We start from the raw sequence: 25,071 nt of genomic DNA, 5'->3' as shown, positions 1-25,071 counted from the left end.
CACTTCTCTTGCGTTCATTGCACACAGATTCAGGGTATATGCAACTGTTTGGGCCGCCTAATTTGCCAGAATTTTACATAATTATGACATAACATTAAATGTTGTGCAATGTAACAGGAATATTTAACCTTAAGGATGCCACCCGTTATATAAAATACAGAACGGTTCCGTATTTCACTGAAAGAATAAACGTCTTGTTTTCGAGATGGTAGTTTCCAGATTCTACCATATTAATGACCCTTGGCTCGTATTTCTGTGTTATTATGTTATAATTAAGTGTATGATTTGATAGAGCAGTCCTACTTAGGATGGTAGGCACCAGCAGGCTCGTAAGCATTCATTCAAACAGCACTTTGTGCGTTTTGCCAGCAGCCCTTTGCTGTGCTTCAAGCGTTGCGCTGTTTATGACTTCAAGCCCATCAACTCCTGAGATTAGGCTGGTGTAACCGATGTGAAATGGCTAGCTAGTTAACAGGGTGCATGCTAATAGCGTTTCAAACATCACTTGCTCTGAGACATGGAGTGGTTGTTCCCCTTGCTCTGCAAGGGCCGCAGCTTTTGTGGAGCGATGGGTAACGCTGCTTCGAGGGTGGCTGTTGTCGTTGTGTTCCTGGTTCGAGCCCAGGTAGGAGCGAGGAGAGGGACAGAAGCTATACTGTTACACTGGCAATACTAAAGTGCCTATAAGAACATCCAATAGTCAAAGGTTGATGAAATTCAAATGGTATAGAGAGAAATAGTCCTATAATTCCTATGATAACCACAACCTAACACTTCTTACCTGGGAATATTGAAGACTCATGTTAAAAGGAACCACCAGCTTTCATATGTTCTCATGTTCTGAGCAAGGAACTTAAATGTTAGCTTTCTTACATGGCACATATTGCACTTTTACTTTCTTCTCCAACACTTTGTTTTTGCATTATTTAAACCAAATTGAACATGTTTCATTATTTATTTGAGGCTAAATGTATTTTATTGATGTATTGTATTAAGGTAAAATAAGTGTTCATTCAGTATTGTTGTAATTGTCATGATTATACATAAATAAATAAAAATGGCCGATTTAATCGCCATCAGCCTTTTTTTGGCCACCCAATAATCGGTATTGGCGTTGAAAAATCATAATCGGTCGACCTCTAGTGCCAAGCTTGTAGCTGTAATCGCTGCCAAAGGTACTTCAACAAAGTACTGAGTAAAGGGGTCTGAATATTTATATAGTGTGATATCAGTACATTTTTTATGAGTTAGTAAATTCTAAACCTGTTTTTGGTTTGTTATTATGCGGTATTGATATTGATAAGGGGAAAAAAACTATTGAATCCCTTTTAAAATAAGGCTGTAACGTAACAATGTGTAGAACGTCAAGGGGTCTGATTACTTTCTGAATGCACTTTATATTCTAAGCAGCAATGAGAAAGTGAATAATGTAAAACCCTATGTTACCACACAGACCGACATATGTGGACTAAATCACAGAAGGAAGTATTGGTTGTATTCATTCGGGCTCACTGTACCTTAGCAAAAAAATAATGTAATGGAAAACAAAAACAAGCATTTCTTATTGGACAGGTTCAGCTAGTCCCTCCCTGTTTCAGTCAATTTGCTGGCCTAATGAATATAACCCAGCTTTTGCATATTTAAATATTCTCTGGAAGCAACTGGAGCTCACTTGCTCACTCAGGTTACATAGCAGTGTTTTAGTGCCATATGTTCAAAGGGCAGCGTGTGTACATGTTCGGCCCAAATTAACAGATGATTCCTGCGCTGCTCATTACGGCTTTGCTATTGTATGACGCACAGGTAGCTGACTCGTGTTACCTGTGCCTGTCTCCGCATCCTGCATGTAAATGCCCTGTGTTCGCCCCATCTCTTGCTCTGTCTCTCTCTTTCGCTTTCTCATGGGGAATCTCCTTGGTTTGACGACCAGCCTCTGTTAATTAGAGCGGCCTTACTAAGAACCCTCCATTCTAAAATACATTTTACAAGGGCTTTGTTTACTGTATTTTGAGTATGAGTGAAGTCCCTTGTGTGCTCAGCCTGGGTTGTATTCATTTGGTACCAAATGGAACAGAATGGACTGGAATGGGGAAGGACAAAAAATATACACTACCGTTCAAAAGTTTGGGGTCACTTAGAAATGTCTAATGTTTTTTTCTTCCCTCCATTAAAATAACATCAAATTGATCAGAAAAACAGTGTAGACATTGTTAATGTTGTAAATGACTATTGTAGCTGTAAACGGCAGATTTTTTTTTAATGGAATATCTACATAGGCGTACAGAGGCCCATTATCAGCAACCATCACTCCTGTGTTCCAATGGCATGTTGTTAGCTAATCCAAGTTTATCATTTTAAAAGGCTAATTGATCATCATAAAACCCTTTTGCAACAGCTGAAAACTGTTGTCCTGATTTAAAGAAGCAATAAAACTGGCCTTCTTTATACCAGTTGTGTATCTGGAGCATCAGCATTTAAGTGACCCCAAACTTTTGAACGGTAGTGTACATTTTCCAATTTGTCGGTTCGGGTATTTGAACCAGCGACCTTTCAGTTACTGGCCCAAAGCTATAACCACTACCTTAACTTGTTAGGTCTTATAATAACAATGACATTCTGAACAATAATACGAAGGGGATAGTACGTCTACCCCAAAAATCCAAGAGGGAATACGCAGGTGATGAATATGAAATGTCAGTGAGGCAGTAGTTTAGGGCCCACTCCTATCACATCCATGTTGGTCTGGGATTAATTCTCTCCAAACACTGCACATTTACAACGATGGCAGTCAGATGCCATATAACATCGTCCCACAAAACAGTAAAAAGCTCTGGTTTGTTATAACACGGAGAGCCCCGATGATATGTACTCAATGTTGTATAACAAACCCCCTCTCACACATAGTTAATTTATCTGTCACCCACAACACAGCGGCTGACTATAATCCCCTATATGCTGACACTGACAGGCTACTGCTGCTGCTTCTGCCTTTGCTGGTGCTGCCTGGGCTTTAGAGCTATAGTCTAGATGATGATGTTTGAATCCAGCCCTATTACAGTTATTTTTGCCTTTGTCATATTCACAGGAATATTTACCCCTGTGACACTCGATTAATGGTTTTGTTGACTAAGTTGCTTGAGAATAACCTCTCATTAGGTAAAACATATGTTATCCCTGGCATTGCCGGCGCGCAAGCTGTTCCCTCATTGACATCCTCGCACTCCTGTGGCGACGGGAAGGGGCAGGATGTCAACCAGCATTTCTGCAAGGTTCTGAGTGTGTGACGGTGCGGTGCTAGTTAGGCCTATTTGGAATGAGTTGCCTCTGCTTGTTGCCTAGACAATGTTGGTGACATAGATCTTATCAATTTTCTGTAATGTATAAATAGCCTCTAAAATAAAGTGCCTTTACAATGTATTCACATCCCTTGACTTTTTCCACATTATGTTGAATTTAAAATGGATTTAACTGATATTTTCGGTCCCTGGCCTACACACAATAGCTCATAATGTCAGTGGAATCATGTATTTTAATAGTTTTTTAAACAATTTAATAAAACAATTTAAGCTAAAATGACTTGAGCCAATAAGTATTCAACCCCTTTTGTTATGGCAAGCCTATGTTCAGGAGTAACAAGTCCCATAATAAGTTGCATGAACTCGCTGTGTGCTATAATAGTGTTTAACATGATTTTTTAAATGACTACCTCTTCTCTGTACCCCACACAATTATCTGTAAGGTCCCTCAGTCGAGCTGTGAATTTCAAACACAGATTCAACCACAAAGACCAGGGAGGTTTTCCAATGCCTCGCAAAGTAGGGAACCTATTGGTAGAAGCAGACATTGAATATCCCTTTGAGCTTGGTGAAGTCATTAGTTACACTTGTATGGTGTATCAATACACCCAGTCACTACAAAGATACCTTAACTCTTAATAGCCAGTGTATAGCTGTGGATTGACTGCATTGTTTGAATGGTATGTTCGCATATTGGTATTTAATTGGAAAAAATGTATTTCTCTAAAACTGTGTGGCTGCCCAGATAACAAACATGCAGTGCAGATAAATTCTTTATTAATGGGGCTTGCGAAGCAGGAGTCCCCACATTTAATCTTCCACATACTTCTTATTATTTTGAATGCTACTCCTCTACCGTTTTAAGCTAGAAACGCAGTTAAAACGTTTTAAAACGTGTAGACTGGTCTGGATTGAGTTGCTTGTATACAACTTTTTGATATATTTTATACTTTTTGTGCTTCTTTTTGTCTTCCATCCACATTCATGGGAGTTCTTCAGCATTCTAAAGGTTATATTCACTGTAAACAATGCAACCTTTGCAGTTGTTTGCCAACAACCTAGACAACAAGTTAGGTGGTATGACATCTTTGACTAGTTCCCTGCTATTCAAATCTGAAGTCGTAACAAAATGATCTGGTACTGATCAAATGTTACGGCTGTTTTAGTAACCGCATTGACGACATTTTCTCTGAACTTTTGGAAACAACTGCTACTTTGACCACTCCCCCAACAAGTTAGACAAGTTCGAGCATATGACATCTTTGTCTACTTCTTTGCCATTTAAATCTCAAAATCAGAACAGAAATATCATCTACCAATCAAGTTACAGCTGTTTATCAGAGTTTAGGGTGTTGAAAAGTAACAGCTCTCATGTCTGTTACTATGTCAAATTAAATGTATTTGTCACATGGTTAGCAGATGTTAATGCGAGTGTAGCGAAATGCTTGAATACTCATTTTCAGAACCATCATTACTTTCTCTCGTACAGACTGCACTTTTTGACAGGCCACAACAACTAGAAACAGCATGTTAGCAAAGCTTGAATGAATGAAGGAAAATGAGACAGCTACTTTTGCACCTGATTAATATTACACTGCACAATGCCAACAAGACAAGGTAAATCCTATATAATAAAATTCTAGGTTCTATTGGTATGGTCCCTCTCCATTTCACCGTATTTGTTTCCTAGTGAATAAACCCTAGTGACAAACGGGTCAGGTCTATCACGCACTAGCTAGGGGGTATAGTACTGAGGTAAATTATCAGTATATTTTAGCTGGATGCTTCTCAAACCTTTGGTTAGTTAGTCATCTATCACACACCTTACTTTACACATTCACTGTCGACCAATGTAAAAGATGGAACACAGCATCACATGCCCACACAGCTAAGATTCCAAGCACGCAAACAAATTACAAACTAACTTTAGGACTACCAGGCAGGCTACCCACAGAGAGACATACAGCTGATTATAACGTTAGTTGACTGCCTGGATTTGGTTAGTGTAGCTAGCTAGATGGTTAACCAGCAACTACCAACAGCTATCCAACGTTAGCTAGCTAATAAAACACATATTCCACAGTGTCCTCCACCGTTGGTTTGATCGGTAAGACAAGTGTTACTAGCTAGTGTTAGTGTTAACTTAGTAGCTAGCTAGCTATAATAGCTAATGTTAGTTAGCTGCCTAGCTAGCTATATCTGGCTTAATGTATGTTAGCTAGCTAGCTAGCCTGACCTGTGGGTTTATTTAGCTAGCTAGCTAATTAATTTTGAGTAACGTTAGCTTGCTTGTTGTTGATGTTGTCTGTAACTAGCTAACTAAATTGATTTGACCTGTAGGTTGAGTAAAACCCTTGGCTGTCATTCTTTCTACTTTTCCCTTTCATATATAGGTTAGTGTGGTTATCTTAAGCAGTGTCATCATCACAGTCTCTGTGTGTGTGTTTATGAACATTGACAACAGATTAGAACACAAACAGAACACACAATTAATAGCATCATTGTTTTGATTGTGTGATAATATAAATGATTTTTAATCTTTGTAATTGGACACATTTTTATACAACTGTCTTTCTCCTTAGCAGTTATCCATTCCAGACTGTTTGTTGGAGTAGTTAATGACCGGCAAGGATGTTCTGTCCTTGCACATCTGCTGTAGGTCTATATCCTCAGTGAATAATCACATATCACCTCACACTACACACTGTAGCAATTAACAGTAATGTACCCCAACAAGCATCACTCATACATACACACACACCTGGGTACCCAACCCTTAAATCTGAACATCTTTCGTGGCTTTCACCATTCGTAAGTCAGCTAAAATGTCATAAACATTGCCAGAAAGTAAATCAACAGGCTGTGATTTACAGTGATTGACATACACTTAATCTTATAGATTCCGTTAGAAATTGTAATATTCTCACTTAATCGTATTCTATTCACAGTTTATGGACACACACTCACACAGATGTATGCCACACAATGTAGTGTTGGATTACATTTAGTAGCCGTTTTTACAGTTCAAATGTAACCTGCACACAGGTGTGTAAATTTGGACTCTCTCTCTCATGGAATATTTTGCTTTTATCTAGCTCTAACCTATATGATTAAACTTAAAAATGGTTTAGTGGTGTTCTTGTGGGGAAACGAGTTGAAATATAGTTACTATTTTTCAAAACACTACATTGTGGGAGCTTAACAGCACCTGCCTTGTGAGTTTCATTTTTCAATGTCCTATCAGGTAGCCTGATCATCAAATGTGCTCATGTGAACACGATTATTAGGAAAATCATTCTTCCTGCACAGCATTTAAATCAAACATTATATTAATCAGTTAACTCACAATAATTTGTGGTATTATCATTGATAACACAGGTAGAATACATCATTGATTTGATTGTGTAATGATGATGTTTTACAATACTGGGAATTAGTTAGGGCTGTTGCGGTGACCGTATGAGTCATGACCATAGTACAATTCCACGGTAATCTCCTTTTATGCTCTCTGGTCATGCACAGACCCAAACTGCTACAGACCTATATCCATCCTGCCCTGCCTATCTAAGGTCTTCAAAAGCCAAGTCAACAAACAGGTCACTGACCATCTCGAATCCCACCGTACCTTTTCCGCTGTGCAATCTGGTTCCGAGCCGGTCACGGGTGCACCTCAGCCACGCTCAAGGTACTAAACGATATCATAACCGCCATCGATAAAAGACAGTACTGTGCAGCCGTCTTCATCGACCTTGCCAAGGCTTTCGACTCTGTCAATCACCATATTCTTATCGGCAGACTCAATAGCCTCGGTTTGTCTGATGACTGCCTTGCCTGGTTCACCAACTACTTTGCAGACAGAGTTCAGTGTGTCAAATCGGAGGGCATGCTGTCCGGTCCTCTGGCAGTCTCTATGGGGTTGCCACAGGGTTCAATTCTCGGGCCGACTATTTTCTCTGTATATATCAATGATGTTACTCTCGCTGCGGGCGATTCCCTGATCCACCTCTACGCAGATGACACCATTCTGTATACTTCTGACCCTTTTTTGGACACCCTCCAGACGAGCTTCACTGCCATATACAACTCTCCTTCCGTGGCCTCCAACTGCTCTTAAATACATGCTCTTCAACCGATCACTGCCTGCACCTGCCCGCCCGTCCAGCATCACTACTCTGGACGGTTCTGACTTAGAATATGTGGACTACAAATACCTAGGTGATCCACCTCTACGCAGACGACACCATTCTATATACTTCCGGCCCGTCCTTGGACACTGTGCTATCTAACCTCCAAACGAGCTTCAATGCCATACAACACTCCTTCCGTGGCCTCCAACTGCTCTTAAACGCTAGTAAAACCAAATGCATGTTTTTCAACCGTTCGCTGCCTGCACCCGCACGCCTGACTAGCATCACCACCCTGGATGGTTCTGACCTTGAATATGTGGACATCTATAAGTACCTAGGTGTCTGGCTAGACTGTAAACTCTCCTTCCAGACTCATATCAAACATCTCCAATCGAAAATCAAATCAAGAGTCGGCTTTCTATTCCGCAACAAACCCTCCTTCACTCACGCCGCCAAACTTACCCTAGTAAAACTGACTATCCTACCGATCCTCGACTTCGGCGATGTCATCTACAAAATTGCTTCCAACACTCTACTCAGCAAACTGGATGCAGTTTATAACAGTGCCACCCGTTTTGTCACTAAAGCACCTTATACCACCCACTACTGCGACCTGTATGCTCTAGTCGGCTGGCCCTCACTACATATTCGTCGCCAGACCCACTGGCTCCAGGTCATCTACAAGTCCATGCTAGGTAAAGCTCCGCCTTATCTCAGTTCACTGGTCACGATGGCAACACCCACCCATAGCACGCGCTCCAGCAGGTGTATCTCACTGATCATCCCTAAAGCCAACACCTCATTTGGCCGCCTTTCGTTCCAGTTCTCTGCTACCTGTGACTGGAATGAATTGCAAAAATCGCTGAAGTTGGAGACTTATCTCCCTCACCAACTTCAAACATCTGCTATCTGAGCAGCTAACCGATCGCTGCAGCAGTACATAGTCTATCGGTAAATAGCCCACCCATTTTTACCTACCTCATCCCCATTTTATTTATTTACTTTTCTGCTCTTTTGCGCACCAATATCTCTACCTGTACATGACCATCTGATTCATTTATCACTCCAGTGTTAATCTGCAAAATTGTAATTATTCGCCTACCTCCTCATCCCTTTTGCACACAATGTATATAGACTCCCTTTTTTTCTACTGTGTTATTGACTTGTTAATTGTTTACTCCATGTGTAACTCTGTGTTGTCTGTTCAAATTGGTTGTACCTAATTGACTAACGACCATCAGGTCGCTAATTGACTGGTACTCAGGGCTCTATTGTCCCTCTAACCATTCTGATATTAATGCAAATGATATCAAAAATCACATCTATCACTTATCATCAAAACATTATCATGCTTTAAACCTGATCTTACTGTGATTGATCAATTCGAAGAAAGAAGTTCAACAACAGGTTGAAAATGAGAGGAAAACAGGGTCGTTTTGGATGTTTGTTTCAAAGCCTAACAAAACGAAATGGACAGAAATTTCTAAGGTGATGATTCATTCAAATCAACCATACACATATTAGAGCTTACATACATGCCTGAACCCCCCCGACTTCAAATAATGACTGTGCCATTATATAATGCATAGTCTACCCCATATTATGAACACAATTGTTTTTTAAACTATGTTTTTGGTACGTACTGTAATTGATCTAGCCTATACTCCAAAATGTAAACAATTATAGTAATCACCTTTGTGTGGACTGTATTATTCTGCATAATGGGGGACTGGTTAGCTTATGCAATGCTCCAAACGTTCTATCCATGAGTCTGCGAGAAAACATGTAGGCCTAGGCCATGCTGTTGGTTCATTGATTGTGCAGGTTAGCTTACAGAGGAAGTCCTACATTTATAATGAATTTCTATTTGAATAGCCAAGTAATAGTGCATTTTTTATATTTTCATAATTAATAGGCTGACATATTTACCTTTTAGCTACAGAACATCTCATCACCATGTTACCATCTCCTTCTCTCTGTCCTTTATTCCCTTTTCCAGCGTGCAGAGAGAGGGGCTGCCAACAGTTTAATGAAATATGTAAAATGTAAAAAAAACACACAAAAAACGATCAAATGTACATACAGTTGAAGTCGTAAGTTTACGTACACTTAGGTTGGAGTAATTTTTCAACCACTCCACAAATTTCTTGTTAACAAACTCGTTTTGGCAAGTCGGTAAGGACATCTACTTTGTGCATGACGCAAGTAATTTTTCTAACAGTTGTTTACAGACAGATTATTTCACTTAGAATTCACTGTATCACAATTCCTGTTGATCAGAAGTTTACATACACTAAATTGACTGTGCCTTTAAACAGCTTGGAAAATTCCAGAAAATTATGTCATGGCTTTAGAAGTTTCTGATAGGCTAATTGACATACTTTGAGTCAATTGTAGGTGTACCTGTGAATGTATTTCAAGGCCTACCATCAAACCCAGTGCCGCTTTGCTTGACATCATGGGAAAATCAAAAGAAATCAGCTAAGACAGAAAAAAATGTGTAGACCTCCAGAGGTCTGGTTCATCCTTGGGAGCAATTTCCAAATGCCTGAAGGTGCCAATTTCATCTGCACAAACAATAGTAGTCGAGTATAAACACCATGGGACCACGCAGCCGTCATACCGCTCAGGAAGGAGATGCGTTCTGCCTCCTAAAGATGAATGTACTTTGGTGCAAAAAGTGCAAATCAATCCCAGAACAACAGCAAAGGACCATGTGAACATGCTGGAGGAAACGGGTGCAAAAGTATCTATATCCACAGTAAACGAGTCCTATATCGAGACATAACTTGAAAGACCGCTCAGCAAGGAACAAGCCACTGCTCCAAAACCACCATAAAAAAGCCAGACTACGGTTTGCAACTGCACATGGAGACAAATATCGTACTGTTTGGAGAAATTTTCTCTGGTCTGATGAAACAAATATAGAACTGCTTGGCCATAATGACCATTGTTATGTTTGGAGGAAAAAGGGGGAGGCTTGCAAGCTGAAGAACACCATCCCAACCGTGAAGCACGAGGATGGAAGCAACATGTTGTGGGGGTGCTTTGCTGCAGGAGGGTCTGGTGCACTTCACAAAATAGATAGCATCATGAGGCAGAAACATTATGTGGATATATTGAAGCAACATCTCAAGACATCGGTCAGGAAGTTAAAGCTTGGTCGCAAATGGGTCTTCCAAATGGACAATGCCCCCAAGCATATTTCCAAAGTTCTAGCAAAATGACTTAAGGACAACAAAGTCAAGGTATTGGAGTGGCCATGACAAAGCCCTGACCTCAATCCTATAGAGAATTTGTGGGCAGATCTGAAAAAGCGTGTGCGAGCAAGGAGGCCTACAAACCTGACTCAGTTACACCAGCTCTGTCAGGAGGAATGGGCCAGAATTCACCCAACTTATTGTGGGAAGCTTGTGGAAGGCTACCCGCAACCTTTGACCCAAGTTCAACAATTGAAAAGCAATGCTACCAAATGCGAATTGAGTGTATGTAAACTTCTGACCCACTGGGAATGTGATGAAAGAAATAAAAGCTGAAATAAATCTCTACTATTTTTCTGACATTTCACATTCTTAAAATGAAGGGTGATCCTAACTGACCTAAGACAGGGAATTGTTACTATGATTAAATTTCAGGAATTGTGAAAAACTAAGTTTAAATGTATTTGGCTAAGGTGTATGTAAACTTCCGACTTCAACTGTAACCGTTTACTCAGTACTTTGTTGAAGCACCTTTGGTAGCGATTATAGCCTTGAGTCTTCTTGGGTATGATGCTACAAGCTTGGCACACCTGGATTTGGTGAGGTTCTCTCCTTCTGATATGCAGATTCTCTCAAGCTCTGTCAGGTTGGATGGGGATGACTGCACAGCTATTTTCAGGTCATTCCAGAGATGTTAGATCGGGTTCATGTCTAGTCTCTGTCTGCGTCACTCAAGGACATTCAGAGACTTGCCCCAAAGCCACTCTTGCGTTGTCTTGGCTGTGTGCTTAGGGTTGTTGTCCTGTTGGAAGGTGAACTTTGGCCCCAATCTGAGGTCCTGAGCGCTATGGAGCAGGTTTTCATCAAGGATCTCTCTTTACTTTGCTCCTTTGATCTGTTACTCATTCCTGACTAGTCTCCCAGTCCCTGTCGCTGAAAAACATCCCCACAGCATGATGCTATCACCACCATGCTTCACCGTAGGGATGGTATTGGTCAGGTGATTAGCGGTGCTTGGTTTCCTTCAGACGTGATGCTTGGCATTCATACCAAAAATTTCCATATTGGTTTCATCAGACTAGATCATTTTGTTTCTCATGGTCTTAGAGTCCTTTTAGCAAACTCTAAGTGGGCTCTCATGTGCCTTTTTACTGTGGATAGGCTTCCCTCTGGCCACTCTACCATAAAGGCCTGATTGGTGGAGTGCTGCAGAGATGGTTGTCCTTTTGGAAGGTTCTCCCATCTCCACAGAAAAACTCTGGAGCTCTGTCAGAGTGACCATCAGGTTCTTGGTCACCTTCCAGACCAAGGGCCTTCTCCCCTGTTTGTTCAGTTTGGCCGGGTGGCCAGCTCTAGGAAAAGTCTTGGTGGTTCCAAACCTCTTCCATTTAATCATGTTGGAGGCCACTGTGTTCTTGGGAACCTTCAATGCTGCGATGTTTTGGTACCATCCTCAGATCTGTGCCTTGCCACAATCCTTATTCGGAGCTCTACTGACAATCAAAGTGTCTGAATTCTTATGTAAATAAGTTATTTGTGTTGTTTTTTTGTGTGTTTTTCCCCCCAATATTTTTGATGGGGAAAATGCTTTATTTAATCCATTTTAGAATAAGGTTATAATATAACAAATTGGGAAAATTGAAGGGGTCTGAATACTTTCTGAATTCAACAACTTTACTTTATGTAACGTTACCATCTAGTTATTTTTTAGCATGCTACTTTTACACTGTTTTAAATCAAAATGTCCTTTTTTTTCCTGCTTTCCCAAAAACCTACAAAAGTAGCCTATGCCTACTTGGCAGAATGATTTCATTATAAATTGCATCAAATTTGGAAAATTGTTTTGGTAACTCTGCAACCACATGAGCACTACAGGAACATTGTTGCACTTCATTTAAAAGATCACTACACTCATAAATCCAAAAAAAAAATTCCCCCCCAGACCTTAAAAGTGGTCTCCTGACGTGGTTTAAGCATTGTTGTGGACCAATCTTTATTTAATTAAAAAAACTGCAATATGTAACTTTTTGTGCAACCCAACCAAATTCACAGTTCAATAGATCTGTAATTCTCATTGAAGCAAGTTTAAGAAGCGGTAGATCTGTTCTATGTGCACTATGATCTGTTCTATGCTTCCTGTTATGAAGTTTCGTTTTTGCGTCTTTTACATTCAGTTTTGTACACAACCAGAAAAGTACAATATTTTGGGTTATGGAAAATATACCTTTGGCTATGTAGTGTATGTGGACACCCCTTCAATCTCCATAGACAAACTTTCAACATGGCACCGTCATAGGATGCCACCTTTCCAACAAGTCAGTTCGGCAAATGTGGAAGTAGAAACATCCAGGAGCAACAGCGGCTCAGCCACGAAGTGATAGGCCACACAAGCTCACAGAATGGGACCGCCGAGTGCTGAAGCGCGTAAGGAGTAAAAATAGTCTGTCCTCGGTTGCATAATTAGAATTTTTAAAAGTGTGATTTTTGAGAGCGACCGCCCCCCGCCCCCTCCCCACCTATGTCAAAATATGTTGTGAAATTGTGTTTTAATTATTTAAAACTTCAACAATGCCTCAGTTGTCTTCTGTGCTCTATCACTACAGTTGTCATATACTGTGGTATTCTAGCAGGTGTTCAAAAGTGTAGTAGTCAGAGTGTAGTTATTTCTGATGAATTAACTGCCCTACAGTAATAAGGTTGATATATTAGTTTTTCAAAGTAATCAGAACAATTATTTTACATTTAACTTTGACTAAATGTAATTGCTTTGCTTTAAAAGAGCTAAATCATGCACCACAACTTAATTAATGTAAAGTTACCATCTAGTTTTACACTATCTTACCACAGCACTGGCAAACCATGGTTGACCAACTCCCTGAACAAAATGTCTGACCTTTATTCCATCATAAGAAGGTTCATGTCCAGTCTAGTATTCTAATTCTATGGTTGGTGATTTGAAGTTTCACTGAAGTCAATTAGAATGTAATTCAAGTGTCAATATCTGCTATTTGATGGTGGGTGTGTGTCCTGCCCCTCACAATAATAGCCTATAGATGTATAGTGAAGAATATTCTGACGAATGATGACGTTGGGATTGGAAAACTGTGCCTTTTTGTTTGAAGGGGTCAAAGTCACATGGCACCCGTTGATACCCTTCTTTTGTTTAAGATCTCAATCATGTTAGAGTTTGCCTTAGCTTGTTAAACTCTGTCCTCCAGGTATTGGAATCCCTGCAAATTGAGAAAGGCTATTTGAATAAGAGCAGTTGAATTTAGAGGAATTGGAAGGGAATCAATTTGGAGGAGAATCAAAGAGAAGCTCTCGACAAAGGAGGACTCCGTCTTTGAATTGGAAATCCATGTTCTGAACCATGTCCACCACAATTCAAATCAGTATTATCGCAGGGAAGTAAACTTGAGTCAACATTATAGAAAATATGGATTCCTACAACTCTGTTTATTCAAACCAAGTAGAGGGAAAGTTTTCAATATATGGATATTGAATTAAATACATTCTTTGGGGAGGGACACACTCTTCCATGTGTGTGTCCATTCAGAGAATGGAATACATTCAGAGTCAGCCATGCAGAATTCTAAGACTTTGTCAGCCATCATTTTCTGGATCATTGAATTGTTCTTGACAAGGTCAAGTGCATAATGTGTTAATGATGAATCATGTACCAAGTCGAGATCTTTAAACTGCGAGGCACAATGTACTTGATGCTATCCTCCGAATAGCAAAGGCCTGGCTGACAAGCCAACCTCTTTCTCTCTTTCCTTTTTTTTTTTTACCTCTCACTTCTCTCCATTTTTATGCAGCTGCATTTAAAAAACATCCAGGAGGTGATTTTGAGTTAAAACATGTTGTGCACTAAATGGCGAAGATAAAAGATTGATGTGGGTAAAATGCGATGCCCCTGTGGTTTAAAATTTGAATACATCTCCGCCTACTCGGAGCAGCCGACAGAGTAAAAATGAACAGGCAAGGGGGGTCATCAGAAATTGCCTCTGTATTTAAAGCTTGCTTACCTCTTGTCGTCTTTCACTCAATTACATTTTTTCCTGTTCTGGATGTTAGAAACAAACAGGCTTACGGGACCAATAGATCATAGTGTGTTGGCTAATTTACCATGCTTAACTCTCATGCTGTACATTTAAAGCAATGCAAATATAGACTGTAGGCTGTGTGTGGCATCGAAGATGGTTATTTGTACCTATATTATTATTCTCCTAGTCTAATTTGTTATGAAGGCATAGGCTAGCAATGCTCTTTTGGGAAATACAATATATGACCAAAGTATTTGGACACCTGCTCATTCCAAAATCATGGGCATTAATATGGAGTTGGTCCCCCCTTTGCTGCTGTAACAGCCTCCACTCTTCTGGGAAGGCTTTCCACTAGATGTTGGAACATTGCTGCAGGGACTTGCTTCCATTCAGCCTCAAGCATTATTGAGGCCAGGCACTGATATTGAGCGATTAGGCCTGGCTTGCAGTCTGCGTTCCAATTCATCCCAACTGTATTGATGGGGTTGAGGTCAGGGCTCTGTGCAGGCCAGTCAAGTTCTTCCACACTGATCTAGACCAACCATTTCTGAATGGACTTTGCTTTGTGCACGGGGCATTGTCATGCTGAAAGAGGAAAGGGGGATACCTAGTCATTTGTACAACTGAATGCCTTCAAATGAAACGTGTCTTCCACATTTAACCCAACCCCTCAATCAGAGATGTGCGGGTGGCTGCCTTAATCGACATCCACGTCTTCGGTGCCCAGGGAACAGTGGGTTAACTGCCTTGTTCAGGGGCAGAACGACAGATTTTTACCTTGTCAGCTCGGGGATTTGATCCAGCAACCTTTCAGTTACTGGCCCAACGCTTTAACCACTAGGCTGAAAGGGCCTTTCCCAAACTGTTGTCACAAAGGTGGAAGCACAGAATTGTCTAGAATTTTATGCTGTAATTTTATGCTGTAGCGTTAAGATGTCCCTTCACACAAACTAAGGGGGCTCCTCCACCAAACTTTAGAGTTGGCACTATGCATTCGGGCAGGTAGTGTCCTCCTGGCATCCGCCAAACCCAGATTCGTCCGTCGGACCGCCAGATTATGAAGCCTGATTCATCACTCCATAGAACACTGAGCTTTGTGATCTTAGACTTGTAAGCAGCTGCTTGGCCATGGAAACCCATTTCATGAAGCTCTGTTCTTGTACTGACATTGCTTCCAGATGCAGTTTGAACCTCTGTAGTGAGTGTTGCAACTGAGGACAGACGATTTTTACGCACTAAGCGCTTCAGCACTCGCCGGTCCTGCTCTGTGAGCTTGTGTGCCCTACCACTTCACGGCCGAGCCGTTGTTGCTCCTAGATGTTTCCACGTCACAATAACAACACTGACAGTTGACCGGGGCAGCTCTAGTAGTTCAGAAATTTGAAAAATTGACTTGATTAAAAGGTGGCATCCTATTACTGTGCCATGTTGAAAGTCTACTGTCAATGTTTGTCTTTGGAGAATGCATGGCTGTGCACTCGATTTTATACACCTGTCAGCAATGGGTGTGGCTGAAATAGCCAAATCCACTATTTTGAAGTTAAGTGAGGATTTCCAAAAAGCCCCTGTCTTACCAGGGGGTGTACCTGTGAAAGTCCTTCTTTATTAGGATGCTATAGTTGATCCTCTCCTCCCCCCAATGAGATAGGATCTCTGCAACCCCGGGTGTCTGTTTGGCTCTCATTTACAAACCAGGGAAATATCTGGATACAGACTACACTGGCATACCCAGAGAGAATTTCACCAAAAAGGACAAATATAAAAGAACACATGTTTTCATGAGAAAGAATCACCCCATACTAACTGCATTAAGCTATTGAAAATACTTGTAATTATCAAAATGAATGTGAGGACTTTGGCTACCTCTTTGCTTGAAAATAAAGGTGTGATTTTCTGATATCTTCTTCACCCACTTCATCCATATTCTTCACACCCACGGCTCTTTCTCTTTGAATGTGTATGTTTCTGTTCCTTCACATCAAGTGCAATAATACCTACATTTATCATAAGTACCTGAATGTAATATGTAGTTAATCTGTATCTCAATGTGTCAGTCATTCAGTTAACTTTGAGATGAACACCAACGCTTTCTCTAGAAATAAATCAGATCAAGACAGAACTGTGCAATTGTAGTAGGGAGTTGTACCTTCCGTCCTTCTGTAGCTCAGTTGGTAGAGCATGGCGCTTGTAACGCCAGGGTAGTGGGTTCGATTCCCGGGACCACCCGTACGTAGAATGTATGCACACATGACTGTAAGTCGCTTTGGATAAAAGCGTCTGCTAAATGGCATATATTATTATTATTATTACATATATTATTCCAACAGGCCAATATTCAACATAGAGTACCAGTCAAATGTTTGGCCACACCTACTCATTCAAGGGTTTTTCTTTACTATTTTCTACATTGTAGAAAAATAGTGAAGACATCAAAACTATGAAATAACACATGTGGTAACCAAAAAAGTGTCAAACAAATAAAAAATATATTTTAGATTATTCAAGCTAGCCACCTGTCTTGATGATAGCTTTACACACTCATGGCATTCTCTCAACCAGCTTCACCTAGAATGCTTTTCCAACAGTCTTGATGGAGTTCCCACATATGCTGAGCACTTGTTGGCTGCTTTTCCTTCACTCTGTGGTCCAACTCATCCCAAACAAACCAGACGGGATGGCGTATCGTTGCAGAATGCTGTGGTAGCCTTGCTGGTTAAGTGTGCCTTGAATTCTAAATAACAAACCAGATGGGATGGCGTATCGTTGCAGAATGCTGTGGTAGCCTTGCAGGTTAAGTGTGCCTTGAATTCTAAATAACAAACCAGATGGGATGGCGTATCGTTGCAGAATGCTGTGGTAGCCTTGCTGGTTAAGTGTGCCTTGAATTCTAAATAACAAACCAGATGGGATGGCGTATCGTTGCAGAATGCTGTGGTAGCCTTGCTGGTTAAGTGTGCCTTGAATTCTAAATAAATCAGACAGTGTCACCAGCAAAGTAGTTTAGCGCAGAAACCGAGGTAATTAATTACAATGACCATAATCCATTGCGGGCCTACTTGTCTGGTCTATGTGTTTCTATTACGCCTGCTACGTTAGTTTAGTGTGGGGCAGACACGGAGAGGGAGATGGAAGAATGCACGATCGAGAGGGATAGAGAGCAGTTGCTTTGAGGTATCTACCTGAAAATGCATGCTCGAAGCGATTGATCGTTTGTTTTTAGCAGTCAAAAATATACCTTATTTATTTTGAAGAACTACTAAAATAGGCAGCATAGGCAGCAGCTTTACAGAGATGAGATGATGACTTGGAATGAAATAGTCAGCGAATAAAGCGAATCTAATATACACAACTGAAATTATATAATAAATTATGGATAATACCATCATGGGACTTTTATTATTTGTTTTAATTGTGCATTTTATTTTATGGAAACTAAATCAAAAACCGTGATATATTATATATTTTTTTAACCGAACTGTCCTCAAAAGGCATTTATCGCTCTGTACTAGCTCACTTTTCTTTTACCTTGTATTGTAGTAGTTCATGATAAATTGTGCCCGTCTGTTTTCTTTGCGTATCCCACTGTTTAACCTCAATACTACTGATCTTGGCACTCACTCACTCATTCAATCATGTCTTGTCCTGTGTGTGTTCCATTGAAGGTGGTGTACCTCCACACCTCTCTGCGTCTGCCAAGCGTGGTGGCCGTGGTGGAGCTGGTGGTGTTACAGCCCAGGGCAGACGGCTCCCAGCATGCACTGGGGTGTGGCTTTGCCATCCTGCACCTCTTCTCCAGCATGACAGAACCTCAGGCCACCGAGGGGGACCGAAGGTGATTATCTATGTCCTGATACACAACACACACCTTAATTACAGTCTCCGAATTTTTCCATCAAGAGCCATGTGAAGGATTATCATGGGAGATTATCAACTTGTAGTTAGTCTGTTGTCTGGACCACTACAGGGTTGAGGTCAATTCACCATCAATTTAGCACACGAAGGAAGATGAATTTAAATGTGAATTCAACAATAGAAAAATATTTGATTCCTGAATTGATTGATACTGAATCAAGACCCCTTCTGTCATTGAGGGAAGAAAAAAATCCAGTGTACTTTTCCTTGTAGGAAATAGGTCTATTTAATGTTGTGTAACACTTAAAACCGACAGGTATAATAAGTGTATTATTATTGTATACTTCTACCTCTATTAGCCTTAGGGAGTTTCACAGTAAATTTGCATCAACAGCATTGGGCCAGCCATTGGTTTTCCTATGGAGGAGGAGCATAGGCTCTGAAGGGTGGCATTTATATCAGTGTCACGTGCCGAGTGTCACGTTCTTTCAAAATCGAACCCAGAAGCAGACCAGGACAAGGAGAGTAGGAAGAAGGTAAGTATTTATTTACAAGTGAATGTGAATGGGTAGATATATCCAGGTGGCGTAGCGGGCAGCGGTGGTGAGTTGATGGGAGTAAATAGGTGGATCCAATGGGGTAGCGGAATCCTCCTCCGACCAGGCGGGAATGGGGTAAATAATCCGGGTGAGTAATGTTCATGGCTAACGATCCGGCAGGGAATGGATGTCAGGTCAGAGCTTTTGAAGGGGAGAGGTGATGATCAGGACAGGTGTGCAGATTACTGATGGGATACAGGTGCGGGTGAACATCGATCTCCCAACAAGCTAATTCGCCCGGCAACCAGACAGGGTGCGTTCCAGGACACCGGAAACACACTCCAGGACAGAAACACAGGCAAACACAGACTCAGGAAGCGGGATTCGTGACACCGAGAGTATTTGGGGGCTCTGAGTAGGGCTGAGCGATATATTTAATTCCTTCTAAATGTATGTTTTAATAAGAATCAAGGTTTTGTTATTTTCTTTTTCATGAGTGGTTGTCTGCTTGTTCTCATGTTGTATTTTTGGTCTCATTCGTCTCTTTCGGTCCTCTATGCACCTTCCCATTTACAACAGAGATCTTTATATAATGACAAGATGCACGTCTCCGCCCTAACAATGGGAGTTGTCCCAAAGGCGGAAAGGCAGTCAACAAGCTTAGGTCCAAAATAACCCAATAGAAACGCATTGGCCTTATTTTGGACAGATTTTAGCTCACTCTTTGCTTTGCCTCTTCCTCTGAGTTACACAGACACCAAGCCCCTCAGGCCAACAAAGTTGAGAGATCCCATCTACCTCCTTGACAAGCGGTTTCTGCTTGCTATTTGCATTTGAGGTTTGATTCAACAGAATTGGTCATATGGACACTGAAACACATTGAGACATTATTTTACTGTAAAAGAGAAATTACCTTTTCTAATGATACCCTTTTTATGTCTCAACTACTCAAATTGTGCACAGAGCAGTCACCAACAAAACAGGAGTATCAATGTACATTGATTCTGTAAAATGAATGCTCAGTTTGTCGCACACGGCATTGGGGTTACCACATACCGCGAGCAGCATTTTAGCCAGGCTGTCAGACTAGCTGTCTAGTCTGTTATGTATAAATGTGCAATAAGCATAAGACACAATTATATAAGGAATTGGCAACTCGTTCTCATTCTGAGAAATAAGGTAGACCACTTGATTTCAACATCTGAACAAAGTGGACAGGCCAACATGCTGTTCAAACAGTTGGAGACCGACAGAAGGGTGTGTTCATAACAAATCAACTGTTCATCCTTGTTAGCTAGCAAATAGATCCAAGTTGGGCTTTGGCTAAACTTGAAGCTGGCTAATCACTAGCACGTGGACTTCAGAGATTGTTGGTGAGACCTGTGTTCATTTTCTGTAGTCTAATGCCTACGACAAGAAGTTAGTCATTATTAGTGAATGTGCATTATGCATGGTTCTAGTTACATTTAACAAAAAAGGGCATTTTCATAGACAAACTTGAAAACCAGATAATTGATTATTGCAAATAAATCAGGTTAAACTATTTTGATAAAATAATTAAATTATTGGTGGGTCTTTATGGTTGTGGAAGGCTTATAGTTATAGCCTAGGTATAACTTCACAAGTCCTGAATTCATTAGATTATTACGGACTGTTGAAAATGCAGTGTATTTGACCTTTTATGTGTACAACTCCTATTTCGAGCACCAGTCAAAAGTTTGGAAACAACTACTTATTCAAGGGGTTTTCTTTATTTTTACTATTTTCTACATTGTAGAATAATAGTGAAGACATCAACACTATGAAATAACACATATGGAATCATGTAGTAAAAAAATAAATATATATATTTGATATTTTAGATTCTTCAAGGTAGCCACCCTTTACCTTGATGACAGCTTTGCACACTCTTGGCATTCTATCAACCACCTTCAAGAGGAATGCTCTTCCAACAGTCTTGAAGGAGTTCCCACACATGCTGAGCACTTTTTAGCTGCTTTTTCTTCACTCTGTGGTCCAACTCATCCCAATTTAGGCTTAGATCAGGTGATTATGATGCAGCACTCAATCTCTCCTTGGTCAAATAGCCCTTACACAGCCTGGAAGTGTGTTTTGGGTCATTGTCCTGTTGAAAAACAAATGATAGTCCCTCTAAGAGCAACCCAGATGGTTTGGCGTAGCGCTGCAGAATGCTGTGGTAGCCATGCTGTTTAAGTGTGCCTTTTGAATTCTAAATAAATCACAAAACGTGTCACCAGCAAAGCACACCATCACACCTCCTCCTCCATGCTTCACTTTGGGAACCACACATGCGGAGATCATCCGTTCACCTACTCTGCGTCTCACAATGACACGGCGGTTGGAACCAAAAATATACATTTTGGTCTCATCAGACCAAAGGACAGATTTCCACCAGTCTAATGTCCATTGCTCGTGTTTCTTGGTCCAAGGAAGTTTTCTTCTTATCGGTGTCCTTTAGTTGTGGTTTCTTTTCAGGAATTCAACCATGAAGGCCTGTTTTACACAGTCCCCTCTGAACAGTTGATGTTGAGATGTGTCTGTTACTTGAACTCTGAAGCATTTATTTGGGGAGCAATCTGAGGTGCAGTTAACTCTAATGAACTTATCCTCTTCAGCAGAGGTAACTCTGGGTCTTCCTTTCCTGTGGCGGTCTTCATAAGAGCTAGTTTCATCGTAGCGCTTGATAGTTTTTGCAACTGCATTTGAAGAAACGTAAACAATTCTCAATTTTCCGCATTGACTGATCTTTGTCTTAAAGTAATGATGGACTGTCGTTTCTCTTTGCTTATTTCAGCTGTTCTTGCCATAATATGGACTTGGTCTTTTACCAAATAGGGCTATCTTCTGTATACCACCCCTACCTTGTCACAAACGTAATAAGAAGGAAATAAATTCCACAAATTGACTTTGAACAAGGTACACCAGTTAATTGAAGTGCATTCCAGGTGACTACCTCATGAAACTGGTTGAGAGGATGCCAAGAGTGTGCAAAGCTGCCATCAAGGCAAATGGTGGCTATTTTAAGAATCTCAAATATAAATATATTTAGATTTGTTTAACACTTTATTTGGTTACTACATAATTCCATGTGTTATTTCATAGTTTTGATGTCTTCACTGTTATTCTACAATGTAGAAAATAGTAAAAAATAAAGTAAAACTCTGGAATGAGTAGGTGTGTCCAAACGTTTGACTGGTACTGTATGTCATGAATCGCAAATAAGTTTGAAAAAATCCAGATATGATGTTTGGGCCATATCGCCCAGCCCAAGCGCCAAGTTCAAATGATTTGAACTTTCCAATGCTCCTGCCTCCTGCACATAGCCTAACCTTACAGACAGAGAAGTGCCTTGCACTTTGTGTTTAATGAGACACTCGTCTTAGTCATCTAACATCCACAGAACACAGATAAAGCTGAAAAATGTGTAATAGACACACAATAATCTATTCTAAGAAAATGTATCAGTGTCTATTGTGATTCACTCTTTGTCCATCTTGTTTTGATTGATTCTCAATGTCATTTTTGTTGTTGTTGTCCCTAGGCTAAGTATGTACCACGGAACACCAAGGACCCTACTCCATCCACTAGTGAGGGACCCTATAGAGCGTAAGTGTCTTTTATATGCTCTCTTACAACAGCACACTATTCAACAACCACTAAGGGTGCGTCCCAAATGGCACCCTGTTCCCTTTATAGTGCACTATTTTTTTATGGGGCCTGTTCCAGATGTGCACTATAATAGGATGCCATTTGACACACAGGCGATACACTAAGCTAGATCTTACGACCGCCTCAGAAACGCTGCGGTCCGCTTTGCAATTTAATTCAACTAGTTGATGTCAACATTGAGTCTCCGAGGAACCCTTGCAGACACACTCTAATCCAAGTGTAGTGGGCCCCAATTGTGTTGATTATAATTACACTGTGTTTTGTCTGCTGTGTTTAATAAAGATCTCAGCGCCCGAGTGCCAATGACAAAGCTTTCTTAATTGGGAAAGGCGGTGCCACTGTCTGATTACATGAATCATATTTAGTCGGGCCGGGACAATACCACTATCGCGATACTTGTTAGTATCGTGGCAAGTAAACAAAACACAATGCGGTTTTAACTTGTTTAGGAAAACAGCCCTAATGTTGGAAACAAACCTCGTTATGTTGTCATCCAGAGTCACATTTATTTATTTTCCAAGATATAGCACACAATATTTGACATATACAACAGGTTTTTAAAGGACCAAAGAGTTTAGTCTGCTTTGTGTTTTCATCTTTGCCATGGAAAAAATATTACGATACTGGTATCACAACCCTAACATTTAGTAAGTCTAGTGAGCCACAACCATCTCAGCCAATTCAAATGGAGTGAACACAACTTTAGCGTGTGTTAACCAAATCTTCCATTTGAACCATGTTAGAATAGGCCTACCTTATTCAGCTGTGCAATATTTAATTGTGTTAACATTTTATTCCACTGGGTGCAGTATACACTATGAACAAGAAGATGCTGTATCTTCCAGATTATAGTCTACACTTAGGCTGTGGCCTGAAATGGGCTCTTTACTCCAAAAACATTCAGCAGTCTCTCTGTTGCTATCGAGCTAATTTCAGGCCCTTCAGGAATGTCATTCCTATGAATATGAAAAAAGGCCTTACAGTGATGGAATAATACCAATGTAATGCAAAGAATTGCCAAGTACAATTTACTAATGCCATGTTTCCCAAACCAGCGGTTGTGACCCCATGTGGAGTCACCGGATTTGAAAAGGGGGTCACAAGAGAAACTGTAAAATAAAAATGTTTTTTTTTTATGCTTGGTTCATATAACCTTGGTTTTCTTAGAACCACTTTGGTAGTATCTTTTGAACGGTTTAAGCTACAAAATAGTATGACCCCATCACTGAAGGAGAATACTCGCAGGAACACGCATGTGTCTGTTTCCCTCTACAATGCCATTAGCTGCACAGAACTCATTAGAAAAGATGGGACAAGAATAGGCACTAAATCAGACTGGGGAGGGGGGTGAATCATTCTTCTACCTATTGAACCCTCTAAAACCACTGTGATTATTATTTGACCCTGCTGGTCATGTATACATGTTTGGACATCTTGAAGAACAAATCTGGCCTTAACGGCCATGTACTCTTATAATCTCCACCCGGCACAGCCAGAAGAGGACTGGCCACTCCTCAGAGCCTGGTTCCTCTCTAGGTTTCTTCCTAGGTTCCTGCCTTTTCTAGGGAGTTTTTCCTAGCCATCGTGCTTCTAAACCTGCATTGCTTGCTGTTTTGGGTTCAAGGATGGGTTTCTGTATAATCACTTTGTGACATCTGATGTAGAGAATGGCTTTATAAATACATTTTATTTGATTATACAGAAGATCATACAAAATTATTGCGTGATCTTCTGAACATCCCAATGCCTTTCTGATGCATTTGTCACTTCAAACCATACCTTCCTTCAGATTGAAATGCTGTCAAAAGTACGGTCAGACTGATTTGTAATGCTCGTAGCCTCAATGAAAAAATGAAACATAATACAATGTTACATAACTTTTTTTTACATGGTGGTTGTCGCATAATTTTTTAAATCTCTAAATGGGGCCGTGGTCCAAAAAAGTTTGGGAACCCCTGTGCTCATGTATGAATAACAACATACAGATGTAGAATCTTAATTTGAGCCAGTTTGCTACAGCAGGAAAGTAATCCTGCAGCAGCAATAAATGTGAATTATTATGTGGATTGTAATGACAATTGTTTTTTAGGGATTGCTACATTTTTAGGGAAAATCTAGTCTGAAAATTGAAATCTTCAGAAGCTTTTTTTAAACCTTAAATACACTAAGTTTGAAATATCCTGTATTGCAGGAAGGTTCTCCTGCAACAGTGTGATCAAATTAAGATCCTACATCTATAATCCCAAGAAGCAGTGTTTGCTATCTTGTCACATGAATATTGGAAAGGCATCTTTCTCTCAAATGGACTTTTGTGTACATTT

General features: G+C 40.5%; 1 protein-coding gene across 2 annotated transcripts in view; it reads left to right on the top strand.

Moving 5' to 3' along the window:
• nphp4 (nephronophthisis 4) overlaps positions 1-25,071 on the top strand; it is a 218,076-nt gene that overhangs the window by 24,939 nt on the left and 168,066 nt on the right. For both annotated transcript variants that reach the window (XM_046365548.1, XM_046365547.1), the window contains exons 3-4: positions 18,332-18,501; positions 22,623-22,687. In XM_046365548.1, the coding sequence (XP_046221504.1) occupies positions 18,332-18,501; positions 22,623-22,687 (235 nt within the window). The remainder of the gene's footprint in view (positions 1-18,331; positions 18,502-22,622; positions 22,688-25,071) is intronic.

This window comes from Oncorhynchus gorbuscha, linkage group LG10 (assembly GCF_021184085.1).
Source record: "Oncorhynchus gorbuscha isolate QuinsamMale2020 ecotype Even-year linkage group LG10, OgorEven_v1.0, whole genome shotgun sequence".
Classification (NCBI taxonomy): Eukaryota; Metazoa; Chordata; class Actinopteri; order Salmoniformes; family Salmonidae; genus Oncorhynchus; species Oncorhynchus gorbuscha.
The sequence above is the reverse complement of the archived record's forward strand: the minus strand, read 5'-3'. Positions and strand labels throughout refer to the sequence as shown.